Source organism: Rhipicephalus microplus, unplaced genomic scaffold (genome assembly GCF_043290135.1).
Source record: "Rhipicephalus microplus isolate Deutch F79 unplaced genomic scaffold, USDA_Rmic scaffold_48, whole genome shotgun sequence".
NCBI lineage: Eukaryota > Metazoa > Arthropoda > Arachnida > Ixodida > Ixodidae > Rhipicephalus > Rhipicephalus microplus.
Window position 1 is genome coordinate 1584261 of NW_027464621.1, and position 13839 is coordinate 1598099.

General features: G+C 42.7%; 1 protein-coding gene across 3 annotated transcripts in view; it reads right to left on the minus strand.

Annotated features, from left to right (window-relative positions):
• LOC119176978 (uncharacterized) overlaps positions 1-13839 on the minus strand; it is a 203826-nt gene that overhangs the window by 64092 nt on the left and 125895 nt on the right. For all 3 annotated transcript variants that reach the window (XM_075884792.1, XM_075884794.1, XM_075884795.1), the window contains one exon: positions 7996-8092. In XM_075884792.1, coding sequence (XP_075740907.1) covers positions 7996-8092 — 97 coding nt within the window. The remainder of the gene's footprint in view (positions 1-7995; positions 8093-13839) is intronic.

Genomic DNA, 13839 nt, shown 5'->3' on the forward strand with positions numbered 1-13839 from the left:
AATTGCTTAATGTACATCGCCTCTGCCAATTCACGTGCCACTTTGTCTTTGCCTCTTCGCAAATTTCTTGTGCTGTTCAGCAACTGTTCACGCGAGCACTCCTCACAATAAGACGTCAAATGCGAACTCGTGCCGCTTCTCATTGACAGTGCATGCTCTCTAGGGTGATCATTTATACATCAGCCCGACTGGCCAATGTACACCTTGTCACAACTGAGCATGATCATGTACACAACACCTACCAAACAATTCAAAATTTTTTTTTCGTTATTCTTTACACAATCAGCACTTGGTGCGCCACAGGAATGAGCACAAATACGCGAAAGCCTCACAAGTTCCGAGAACACGACATGGACCTCAAAACGAGAGGCCGCGCTCTTTAACGAATGAGCCACTCCGTGTACATAAGGAATGACAACAGAGTGCTTCTTGTGTTTTTCCCTTTGTGTCTGAATCGCTGGTGGTGTCATGTAATTTTTTCAACAAAGCTTCACATACTGACGTTAACAACGAGGAAGGAAAACCTACAGACACAAGCCTGAATATTAGCACTTTGAAACTTTCCTCAAGAACGTGGTGGCAAGACCTGGTAAGAGCCAACTGTAAGCTTATATTGCAAAGGCCTTTTTCACTACTTTACAAAGCGTAGAATGATAAGGCAAAAACGCCTTCTCAGCACGAGGGTGATACATCCAACACACATAGTTTTCTTCAAGCATGAGATGAAGATCTAAAAACGTGAGGGTTCCAGAAGATGAGCTTCGATTTAATAAGTCACTTGCGAGTGTGCGCTTTTCCGTGTCTATGTTACTGAGAAATATCTGATATGCTTGTGGCAGACACGTAGCCAGAAATTTTTTTTGGGGGGGGAGGGGGGGGGGACTTGATTTGAGGTGCAACTAATTAGTCAGACAATCGTTTATTTAACTGATTGATATGTGAGGTTTAACATCCAAAACCACCATATGATTATGAGAGACACCATAGCGGAGGGCTCCGGAAATTTCGACCACCTGGGGTTCTTTAACGTGCACCCAAGTCTGAGCACATGAGTGTACAAAATTTCCACCTCCATCGGAAATGCAGCCAGCGCAGCCGGAATTTGATTCCACGTCTTGCGGGTCAGCAGCCGAGTACCTTAGGCACTAGACCACCACGGCAGGGCGACAATTGTTTACTTAGAGGTAGATGGTTCGCCGTATATGCGCTCCATTAGATGCACGCAGCGAGTTTTGCTGTCCGATTGAAACAATTAAGTAGGCACAATATCCTCGTCTTGATTTCGCTCGTACAACAACTCAACATTGCATTAATAATATTGGAAATACTTAAAACGTAGTGGCTCTAAATTCAGTGTCAACTAAATAGCTGAGTTTAATGTGTACTTTATTTATAAAGATATACTGTGTGTATTTATTAGCACGTCAGGCCACATTTATTTTCGGGACATTTATCTGGGTATAATGTGAATCGGACAATGTCAGTAATGATTCTTTTTACAAAGGTATACTAAGCGTCTTTATTTGCGTGTAGTGACGTACATATTTATTCCTGCTACTATATGTAGGTATAATGTGAATTAGACAGTTATAAGTAAACATTCTTCATTAATAGTCACATATAGATAATTAATCACTCAAGTGTTGCAAGATGTGACAAACTGAGGACTTTTCGGAAAAGTTGTTTCTAAAGATGTCTGAATAATTTCTACCCAGATTCTAAAAACTACACCCAGTTGGCCAGGAATAGACTCAGTAGCTTCTTCATAACAGCAGCATAGTAGAACAAAAGGGCATCACATGCTGACCAAACGACGGCAGAATATGACTGTCACAAAATAGGAAGGATGAGTGAGATTACACCTTCATGGGACGCAATGCAAGTAGGTGCAAGTGAGATTACATCACCGATAAACAGCACCCTCACCCCCGTCATGGCCAGTCAGTCAACTTTTCCTTTCACACACGATCTTATATGTTCGGGAATAGACTCGGCAGGTCGCTCCAAAGGGAAAGATTGAGCGGCCATGCCGCAAATGATAGAATGGTGCACCGAAATGCTGACGAACAATTACGAACTCATACAACGCACTCGGAAGAAACACCAGAACGCTGATGCACTAAGTTACCTACCGCTAGACACCGCAATAAATGAACCACCCCCGCCAAGTGATATACTCCAGTCTGAGGCACTGCCGAACCCTCCACTAACAGCCGACATGGTAGTAGCATCAACAGAAGAGTGCACCGTCTTGAAGGAAGTCTATGCAGCTATACAAAAAGGCAATGTGTAGAAGCTAAAGGGTGAACACTTCAATGCTTGCTGCAAGTGAGCTACAGAGTTAAGGGAACAGGGTAAGCCCCATACCCGCCATGTATTTTAGGCAACGTTTATGTACCTTTTTCTCTATAACCATAAAAGATACAGTAATTATTTTACTATTATAGTAATCATGAGTCATTTCTCTTCACACTGAAGTAAATTTATCACTGAAAATTGCAAAGCTCATTTTTTATAAATTTTTACTTCGGCTACCTAATTATCACTTAATAATAGCTATTAGATGTGTTGTAAAATAGCACATCCTCATCCAACAATAATTCTGCTTCAGTGTATTGCCCATTATGTCATCTAAATACTAACCGAAAACAATAATTCTAGATATTGTGGTTGCTGAGAAAAAGAAACGTAAGTACAAAAAAGCATGTTTTGAGATAATCGCATTTAAAGTTCGAAATCTGCGTTATTTCCAAATTATAACGAGTAACAGCAAATTTACAGACTTGTTCAACAGGAACCAACGAGATACTCATCACCAATATCATTTTTTTCCTTTTTGTGTATAAACGTCTTGCCTGGCGAGCCTCCTTTGTTGCCTGCTAAGCAGCCGTGTCAGCACAGTACTGTCGATGAAGTTCAAGGTTGCATAGGCAATGCCTTAAACTGTGCCTTGGCGAAATTCAAAAATAGTTCAGCACATTCACACGAGCTATATTGCCATAATTAAAAATTGGCAGATCTCGCATACAGTGGGCATCGGTGATATGCAAAGCACAAATAAGGAAGGTTGATATGTCACTTTAAAATCAGCACGTTACGAGGCGAACGTAAATTATGCCGTATATGACTTCCATGTCATGATTATTATGTTTGGACGTGTCATTTACCTTCGTCGTCTGTTCACGTCACGTGATACGAAATTCGGTATATGTGAAGCTAGCGAAACAGCCACGAGCGCGCGATGAGCGTAGCATGTTGTCAAGTGTTCCTTGAGATGAATATTATTGATTGATTGATATGTGGGGTTTAACGTCCCAAAACCACTATGTGATTAAGAGAGATGCCGTAGTGGAGGGTTCCGGAAATTTAGACCACCTGGGTTTCTTTAACGTGCACCCAAATCTGAGCACACGGGCCTACAACATTTCCGGCTCCATCGAAAATGCAGCCGCCGCAGCCGGGATTCGAACCCGCGCCCTGCGGGTCAGCAGCCGAGTACCTTAGCCACTAGACCAGCGCGGCGGGGCGAGATGAATATTATGATTATCATGCTTGAACGTGTAATTTACCTTCGTTGTCCATTCACGTAATACCAAATTTGGTATCCGTGAAGCTAGCGAAACGGCCGTGAGTGCATCATGAGTATGGCATGTAGTCATGTCCTTACATAACACGCATCTGATGATTATCATGTTTGCACCAGTCGCATGACTTCGTCATCTATTTATGTCTCGTAATACCAAATTTGGTATATGTGAAGCAAGCGAAACGGCCACGAGCTCATCATGAGTGTGGCATGTAGTCATGTTGTTACATGACACACGTCATGATTTCCATGTGAGGGTCTGTCGCTTGTGTTCGCCATGCAGTCATATCATACCATACCAGTTTTGCAACATGTCATGAAAACTAAACCACCGCAACAGCATCAAGACCATGAAATGTAAATCATGACATTCATGACATGCATGTCATGATTTTCATGTCATGAATAGTCACTTATGCTTGTCATACAGTCATGTTATGCCATACTGATTTTGGTATCGATATCATTATTGAAACAGCCAGAAGAGCTAAAAGTCGTAGGGGGCTAGAAAGATATATAAGCTCAATGTCGCCGGAGTTCACTAAGAAATGCTTCGCATATAGAAGTGAATGCAGAATCAAGAGTGCATATTTTCAGTGTTTGGTGTCCAAGTGAAACGTTTTTTGGAGTGTGCTCGCTCGTGACAATTGAACGACTTGTTAGAGTTTTTAGTTTTCCTGTGGAGGCATTTAGCAAGTAATTCTGGATGAGCTAGCACCAGATAATTTGGCTTAACAGCTTCAATAACATACGCTGGAAGGTGTTATTAATTCCCGAATAGTTCACCATTCAACTGGGCTTTGTTGAATTGGCCCCACGTTTCAGCGTCCTTCAAGCAAATGCCGTGGGATGGATTAGTATTTTTTCATGCCATGTGAAAATATGTGGCCCGAACAGCTTTTTGCATGTCTTCTAAGCTGGCTCTTTCTTTTAATGGCCAAACAATAATTGTGCTTGCCAATGATAGCACTACTAAGACGTCCCCAGCAAGATATAGATTTCCAGACAGAAAGCTTGATGCCTCTGCTTTCTTTCTTTTTTTTTTTATTTTAGCAGTTCTGGGCCCATTCTTTTCTGAATGTGCCAAATTCACTCCAACTTGCGAACCGTAACTTCTCCATATGGCTGTGATGCTTGAACTGCAAGGAATCCCTTGCTACACAAGTATGGGGGCTTGGCAAGCCGGTGCACAAGTTTTGAAATAAGTAATTTAAAAAAAATGTATTAAGACAAACAAACAATTGATTCTGGTTCAGAAAAGGCTACAGATTTCAAAAAACCTAAAAAAACAATTTTTTTCTATATTTTGCCTACCATGTCCCCGTAATTGCTTATTGCAGCTGAATCACTGTGGGATCAAGAGTTAAGATTCCGGCGGCACTTCGCAAACAAGCAATATCGCTTGTCGACGCAGGTTATTGAGCCATTGTTGCCATAAAGAAATGTGCCAGAAGTTATATGTGGTGGCCAGGTATTGATCATGACATAGAATCAACAGTGAAAGATTGCCTCCCTTTTCAATACAAACACAGAGCCCCACCAATCCTGAATGGAAAACACCAGATGCGCCTTGGGACAACCTGCACATTGATTTTGTTGGACCTATTGAAGGGTGTTCATCCCTGGTGGTTGTAGACGCATACAGAATATAACTTGAGGTAAAGCAAATGACTACAACATCGGCAGCAGTCATGCACATTCTCAGATCGTTTGCAACGTTCGGACTACCACGCAAGGTCGTCTCAAACAACGACACTCGCTTGTGTACACGGAGATTTATAAGTTTTACAGCGACAATGGCATCTAATCTGTTACATAAGCTCCATACCACCCGGCGCCAAATAGAAAAGCCGAGCTCTATGTGCCAGAATTTAAACCCTCCCTTACTACAGATCAGACTGGGACAATGCAACACCGCTTCACTCGCTTTCTCTACAGGCAGCTCAACACTGTTCAAAGCACCACAGGGGCAAACGCTAGGAAGTTTCTTGATCGGATTGGAAATGAGAAACCAGCTGACAGAAATTGTTTTGGAGTCTTCAGTGGAAACATCATTGGGAGAAGGAAAGCTCCCGCGTAGTTAGAGATCTGAAATTGGACAACGCATATACGCACACCAGTTCAACAAAATACTTATCTGGGCTGAAGCAACTGCACTCAAACGCATAGGTTTGTGGTCGTGGCTCGTCGACGTAGACAGAAAGGCCACTCACTGCCACCTAAATCAGCTACGCTGCTCAGATAATTTGCCAAGGAAAGCTCCCTTTCAAACAGGCACCCCGACAAGAGTGTCATCCCATTCAGCCTGGCATCTTGTACCAGATGAATTGGCGACGTCACCATCTGGCCCGGAACGCAAGAAAAATGACACCCAGCAAGCTGAGGCTTCTGCTAACGTGCCCAGAGCATCCACACACATATGGCGACTTATATTGTCGCTTCCAAGTGACAATCTAAGAAGGGAGGAGATGCTGTGTCCCAAGCGCACCTTTGTTTTCTAGCGAGCCCCCAAATGTCCTGAGTGAAGCGGCTCACAGTACCTGCAGACATCCAGTTGTCGACTGCTCTCCTCTTCCTATCTCATTACAGACATGTCGCGACTCATTTCCCCTGGCAGTTCAGCTGCCACCTCGAACTAGGATATGTTTTTGACTACCGCGCTTAAGTCTTTGGGCTGACGTCAACACCAGACATAAAAATTGCCAACGGTGAAATTTCGTTCTATCAAGGGTGTCTCCTGCTGCCACTTCGTTACATAGAGGTCACAAATACATGTGCTTCTATGGTGTAACAGCAGGGAATAAAAAAACTTTAAGGCATTAGTTGTACAGGTGTTCATTCTAGGCAGGTTTAACTATATTTTTGAGTATACATTTTCCCTTCTGCATTGTGTTGAAAGTACTTGTTTTTAATTATGTGGTGAACTTGCAGCGTTTTGTTGGTGCACATGCACACTCAATGACTTCTTAAAACTGCTTGGTATTCTTTCCTATTCATTTTTTTTTTGTTTGTTGCTAGAGATAATGTATGTTTATTATGTATTACTCCTGCTCGAGGGGGGGGGGGGGGGGGTCAAAATATTGACCTGCAGCACTCTGAAATGAACAAATAAATAAATAGACATGTGTGAATATTAAAACTTTCCAATACATTTTGAATAGTGTTTGCTTTTCTATTCACTTCACACTAAAATTTTACTATTCGAACTTCTCAGAGACGAATACAGTCAACGCGTGATTGACAATAATGCCTTCTTTAAATTGTCTTTAAGCTTCACCCCATCACAGAATTATATTGCAGCAAAGCTGGCTTTCAAACTCTGCTTTGGTTACAACTGTATTGACTTCGGAAAACACTGGTTCCAACATGAACATGATAGATGTGGCAGAGGTGGGGGTTCAAGTAATGCTATTGTGGTCCTGAAATTTGGGCAGGAAGTTCGAAAAAGCAGATGCCAAAGATTTTTAACATCCAAAATTTCAGATGTTCTTGAAATAACCGTCTGAAAGGCAGATTTGAAACTGTGGACTCAAAGGGAGCACACCCATGTCCGCCACAGCAGTTAGGTTTGCAAAGAAGATAATAGCAGAGACTGAGAAAAAACATCTTAGACTCACGTGTAACGTGTTGTCGACAGCACTTTGGTTGCGCCAAATTATCTACATACTAAATACATTTCGGCCTCTGCATTGCCTCATTCTCGATAAGACTGTTATGAAACCCCACCACTACTTGATCATCCTAGCTAAAATAAACCCTTTCATGTTGCTGTCTGATAAAAATGCTTAGAAATCCACTCCAACTTTGTAGACGATTCCCAAGCACAAACACTGTTCGTAACTGAATACTCAAGTCAGTGGTTTCATTGCATTGATAACCAAGCTTATAACTAAAATAGGTAAATAGTTGGGTAGAGGGCCTTTTGTAGAGTTGATGAATTAATTAAAAGTTTCAATGATTTGTGTTAATAAACACTATGCTGTAACTAAGAGTAACAGAAATGAAAGTGCTTTAAACATATCACTAAGAACAGCAACCATATCGTAAAACACAGCAAGGTGCCTAAAGATTAAAAAAAAAAGGGGGGGGAGGAGGGGGAGAAGACCAGTTTGCCATAGACACACTGCAGTTAACTCTGTCCATGAATTTACGTGGATACTGATAAATTATTAATCACTTATTATCTATTTGATATTGCTAGCCACGCAAAGTCAACTAAATATAACTAAGTGCTGTGCGTAACACCAGTTAGGCTTGGAGAGAGTACAGTGCAATATGGAACTGTATTCCATTAGTAAATTAGAATGCCAGAGGTCACAACTCAATAACTTAAGTTGGTTAAAGTTATGGGACATATATTAGGTTCTAAAGAACATAGTACTTGTGCACAGAACACTATATTTCTTTACCGTGAAACAACTGAATCCAACGCATCATCATCATCGGCATCTGGGCAAAAAGGGTCCAAGTCAAAATCATCGCTGTCCGTAGTACAAGCATCTCCATCTGTAAAAGTTAAGGACAAAGAAAAAAAGGTACATCAAAACCCTGTATTTTGAAGAAACTGTTCAGGGACTCGAGAGGAATAAAGTGTGTCATTTCATTCCATCTGTGCCAACCACGGTGCTCAGCCACCTGTAATTTTATCACAAGGATTAAGAGGCTTTAGCATTATATGTCAATCCACAAATACTGTTGACTTTTTTTTTTCGGCCTTGTGAACCGCAAGAATAATTTTCTGAGCCACAGATGTACCATGTGTCACAATGCTGAAAACTGCATTGTTTTCATTATTGCTACCTGCTTTCTTTTATAGAACTGCTGTCTTGTAGCTCAGTAAAAAGCCTACCATTTAAACTGTGTGCCCTTTAAACTGTGTGCACATACACGCTGTCCTTTTCGCAGCACCAGCAGAAAGCCTTCTTGCTGGTGCTTACCTAATTTAGCTTTTGCTCTGCGATTCCTAACAACATACAATTCTGGACCTAGTAAGGAATAGAATTTTCAGCAACAGCAATCGAAACAGACAGGCATCTTTGCTGCTTTTTTTTTTTTAATGAGAAGCATTTCTTAGCAAACTCTGCGACTGAGCGTATCTGTCTGTCTGCCTGCCTGGCTATATACCGAATTTCGTGTCGCGTGACGTGAATGGACGACGAAGGTAAATGATACGTCCAAACATGATAATTATGACATGCCTGTCATGTAAAACATGACCACATGTTACGCTCATAGCACACTTACGTTTGTTTCCCTAGCTCCACATATACCAAATTTGGTATCATGTGATGTAAATAGACGAAAAAAACAATGCATCCTAACATGATAATGATGATATGCATGTCATGTAACGCATGACTACATGCTACGCTTAAAGCATGCTCGCGGCCGTTTTACTAGCTGCACATATACCAAATTTGGTATCATGTGATGTGAATAGACGACGAAGATAAATGACACATCCAAACATGATAATCATGACATGGAAATCACGTACGGCATAATTTATGTCGGCCTCGTAATGCTGTGCCGATTGTAAAGTGACATATCAACCTTCATCATTTCTGCTTCGCATATCATCGATTCCTACTGTACGTGGGATCTGCCAATTACTTTTTTTTATTTCAGTAAGAACACTGCAGCCATGGGCAGCTAATCAATATTTTTTAGAGCTGCTTAAAGTTACCAGACGCACTACTACCAGCTTTGCTAACCCATGTAGATGTTTTGAGAACCGACTTGCAAAACTTTTGTTGAACCAAGGCACAGCGGTGACTGAAATTTGTAATGCTGGCGTGGGTCTAACACTATCGATTCAGCGCGAAATTTCACAAAACAGATCGATTGATATGTGATATTTTATGGCACAAGGACCAGTGGTGGCCCAAAAGTGCCAGGCCATGGTATGGAATGTGATCAGTGGTGATGTTGAGTGGCTGTATAACGGCCCAAAATTATTTGAATTTAGGTTGCGTAAAACATATACAGCCTAATCCCGCTATAGCAAGTCTGCTCTAAAAAATTATTTTCGATCTCCCGTTAGCCACCTATATAAAACAATGTAAAAAATGTCTCTTCACAACAAATACTTTTCCTGAATATTTTGCTTCAATGAAGTTTTGCGAGTACCACCCCATAAGGAAATGTAACTTGCTTAAGACTGCCATGAGATACCGCTACCAACTCGGCCATTTTTTGATGGCTCATGACATCCAGAGCACATGGCCCCATCGCAACAATCGTGTCTTCATGGGAGACACAATTTCTGCCACCACACGCACATCCCGCTAAATTTATCACCACTGATATGCCCGGCGACAGCTCGCCCATCTACCATTATGCTGCCGGTTGGCTTGAGGCACGTGCAGGCTGCAGCAGAATTGTGATCTTTGAAAACTCTGTCTATATGTTTTTGACGTCGCACTCAAAACAAAACTACCGCTTGTCGTCACTAGCCCTGCGATTGTGAATGAAGTGAAGTGAAATTAAGTTTTGTTTCCTTTGATACAAAGAAGGAATTCCGGGGCTAAAGAATGGGGTGCCTGACAAAGGCCTAGGCTTCATTGTACAGTCTGGTGACCGTTAACAAAACAATATGACTAAAAACATGACATAATAAATAGAAAAATCAGCTACACTTGCAAGTACAACAAAATAAAATGTTTTTAAGCATGTAGCAGTAAAAATGTTGTTATACACAACAGAAACCAAGGTCGAGTAAATATTTATTTGTGCCATTTTTAAATATTTTTAATGCAACATCAAAATTGACATTTTTAGACATCTTATTCATAGCCACATTCACCTGATATGTTAAGTTTTGTTTGCCATAGTTAGTATGCCTCTTAGGGACCCGCAGGCTTCGTTTTGGTATGGATCATTAAATGGTATGGATCATTAGTCAAAGTATTGTTTTGAGTATGTAATTGATTGACTTTAACATGCTGCAACATACGAAAAAAGTAGACTTGGTTCACTTTAAGCAAAGCATAGTGATGAAACAATGGCGAAGTTAGAAGATCCTGGAGATTGCCGCAGTAACCATGAATGCACTGCAAAGCTCTCTTTTGAAGTACTTGTTTCTGATAGTAGTAGTTGTTCCCCAGACCAGAATACAATAGGTTAGTTTAAAATATACAAGCGCATAATACATTTGCACTGTCAACCACTCGGGTACAAGACTAGTCACCTTGTAGAGACGGCCAACACTTTTGTTTATTTCATGTAAGACGCTAATTTTAGGCATGCATGTTCCAGGAAAAGTTCTGGTGGAACCAGACACCGAGAAATTTTATGGAATCAACCTCGGGTATTCTTATGTGTCCAAACTGGATATTTACCTTATAAAACTCTGCAGTACTAATTGGTCTAAAAATAATATAGCTGGTTTTCGATAAATTTGAAAGAAACATGTTGGATTTTAGCCATAATTACAGGTTACCTAAGTACCTGTTTACCATAGCCTCAGCTGACAACAATGACAACCACGTCATCATAAATGTGCACACACGAGCAGCGTGCAACTAGTCCCAGTGTAATGCATTCCGCCGCAACCACGGCAACACAAATGCGGTCCTGTCGAACGCACGATCATGGCCGACCATGAAAGTACATGCACAATTAATGCGCACTCACTCAACCCAATATTTCTTGTGATAACACTGTAAACAAATATAGCAACGGCGCAGTTTTCAAGACACGCACCCGGCCAGCGTAGCGGGCAGAGTTTAAAAACTGAATTACTTTTTGCCACAATCGCTGTGCAGAAAACCACAGTCTCTAACGTGTTTATTAATAGAGAATACGACCTGAAGATGAGCAGCTAACAAGGCCATTGAATAAAGGTAATAAAGTCATAAAATGACACGAAGCATTATAGCTTTCTTGTCATTCACTAGTGGCCATGGTAGTTGCTGTGTTGGGGCTGGCTAGTCCCGACGAAGCAGAAGAAGAAGAAGACGGCCGACGGAGACGTACGCGGCCGGCGGCACATTGACCAGCCCGAACACGCGGGTTGGCGCGAAGCGCCGAAAGAAAAGCACAACAACCGCACTCCACGGTTACCAAACACACACTGTCTTTATTTTACAGTCGCCTTGAAATCCTAGATGCCAGAGCGGCGCCCCCTGGCATCCTCACATGTCAATCCTAAACCGAAACCCAGAACACAACAACCATCCCCTCCTCGAAAAAGTTCACCTATACACTGTTTATATTTATACATGATCGATACAAAAGTATATACAAGGTATGTACGCTAGAACACATAAAAATTCGGAGCACGGCACACCGAACTCACACACTACTAGTCCTGAAAATGCACTGACAAACAAAAAAAATGTACACAACTGTTCGGAACAAGAGTTCTACAACACATAGTCTTCGAACCAACGGGGCTTCTGCCGCTTCCGCTTAGGGCGGGCCCTTTTGGGTGTAGAATCAGGTGTCTCTGCACCTTGGTCACTTCTGCTTTGATGTGACACATCAAGATCAGTGAAAGATTGTGAAGGCTCTGAACGAGCGTTAAAATTTGCGGTCTCATCAGAGCTCGCAGCATGAGCTTCGGAAGAATTTTGCGAACGGAAGTCCGGTTCAACGGTCTCAGCCGTATTTGAAGGTTCGAAGTGAACCGTATGACTTGGTGTACTTGAACCAGCGACACCGCCTGGTAACTTCTCCCCCCTTGAAGAAGAAATGCCTGTACATGGAGGCCACATGTAACAGTCTGATGCGTAGTTGAAAGGCGTGGACGAAACGTGATGAGGAAGACTTTTAGGTGTTGAAGGCTAATCCGTATGAAAAATAACAAGGCACGAAGCATTCCAGATGTTACCATCACTTAAGCGAAAAGAAGTGGGACTAACCTGGCCCAAGACTTTGAAAGGACCCCGATACTTGGGGCGCTTGCCTGGCACACGAACCTTGACTAGATCGCCAGTGCGAACTTCAGAGTGCTTTGCACCTCGACGGGTGTCGACATACTTTTTCATTGCATGTTGACGAGAAAAAACCCTGGTACGAATTCGATCAGGAGAAGACACTGCTATGTTACGAGGCAAAGAGACTATGTCGAGAGCAACTCGCGGTTGCCTACCGTGGAGAAGTTGAGCAGGAGACACTCCAGCAGTGCCTTGTGGTGTGAACCTGTACGAAGCTAAACATTCAGTCAAGACTTGCTTGAGGGGACGGTGCTCTAATTGGGCGATCTGAATATGTTCCTTCAGAACGCGATTAAAGCGCTCGATTTGGCCATTTGATTGGGGATAGAAAACTGATGACCTCAAGTGCTGAATTCCTCGTTGTGAAAGAAAAACCTCGAAATGTTGGGACTGAAACTGTGGACCATTGTCCGTAACTATGGCATCAGGAAACCCTTCCCGGCTGAAGATTGAAGACAGAAATTCAATGATGACCTCAGAAGTAACCGTATAAGTGAAACAAATTTCTGGCCATTTGGAATGGTAGTCGATGACAGAAACAATGAACCGGGCATTTTGCGGAACATTATGCAAAGGACCGATGATGTCCATGCCGAGTTTCTGCCAAGGCCGATCAGGCCACTGGACTGGGTGCAACGGAGAAAATGCAGGTTCGGCAGACCTGTCAGCTGCCTGACATATATGGCAGTTGTAAACTGCATGCTCGACCTGCTTGTCTAAGGCTTCCTCGCCCCCGTGACGCAGAGGGGCTGCCATGTTGGCCGCCGCGTCGAGACGAAGATGAAGGGCCGCCATGTTGACGCGTCCCGTGAAACGAAGAGCCGCCGCCTTGGCACCTCGCAGCAGAGAGTTGCTGCACTGAATGCGGAGCGAATTGCTCCAACTGGGAGCGAATAAGCTCGTCCTCTCGCGCAATCGAGAGGGCTTCGGATAATGAAATCGAGGAGCCCTTTTGAAGCATGCGGCAGCGGACGTTTTGCGAGGCTACCCCGGTGAAAAGCTGATGGCGGATCATATCGTCCTCGAGCGCGCCGAAGCCGCACGACGCGGCGAGCGTTCGAAGAGAAGTAATGAATTCGGTGACTCACCAGGCAATTGTCGCCTTTCTTGGAATTTCACGCGTGCGAGATAATCGCACAAAACATCTTTAAAATGCTCATCGCAAAGAGCAACAGCATTCTTGAAGGCATCGCCCGACGCTGGCGTCGGCGACGCGTTGGTGGCTTCCAAAGTATAGAAGAGCTTTAACCCGGCATGACGATAGTTATAGCGCGAGAACAAAATGACGACACAGAGACAAGAAGGACACGAAAG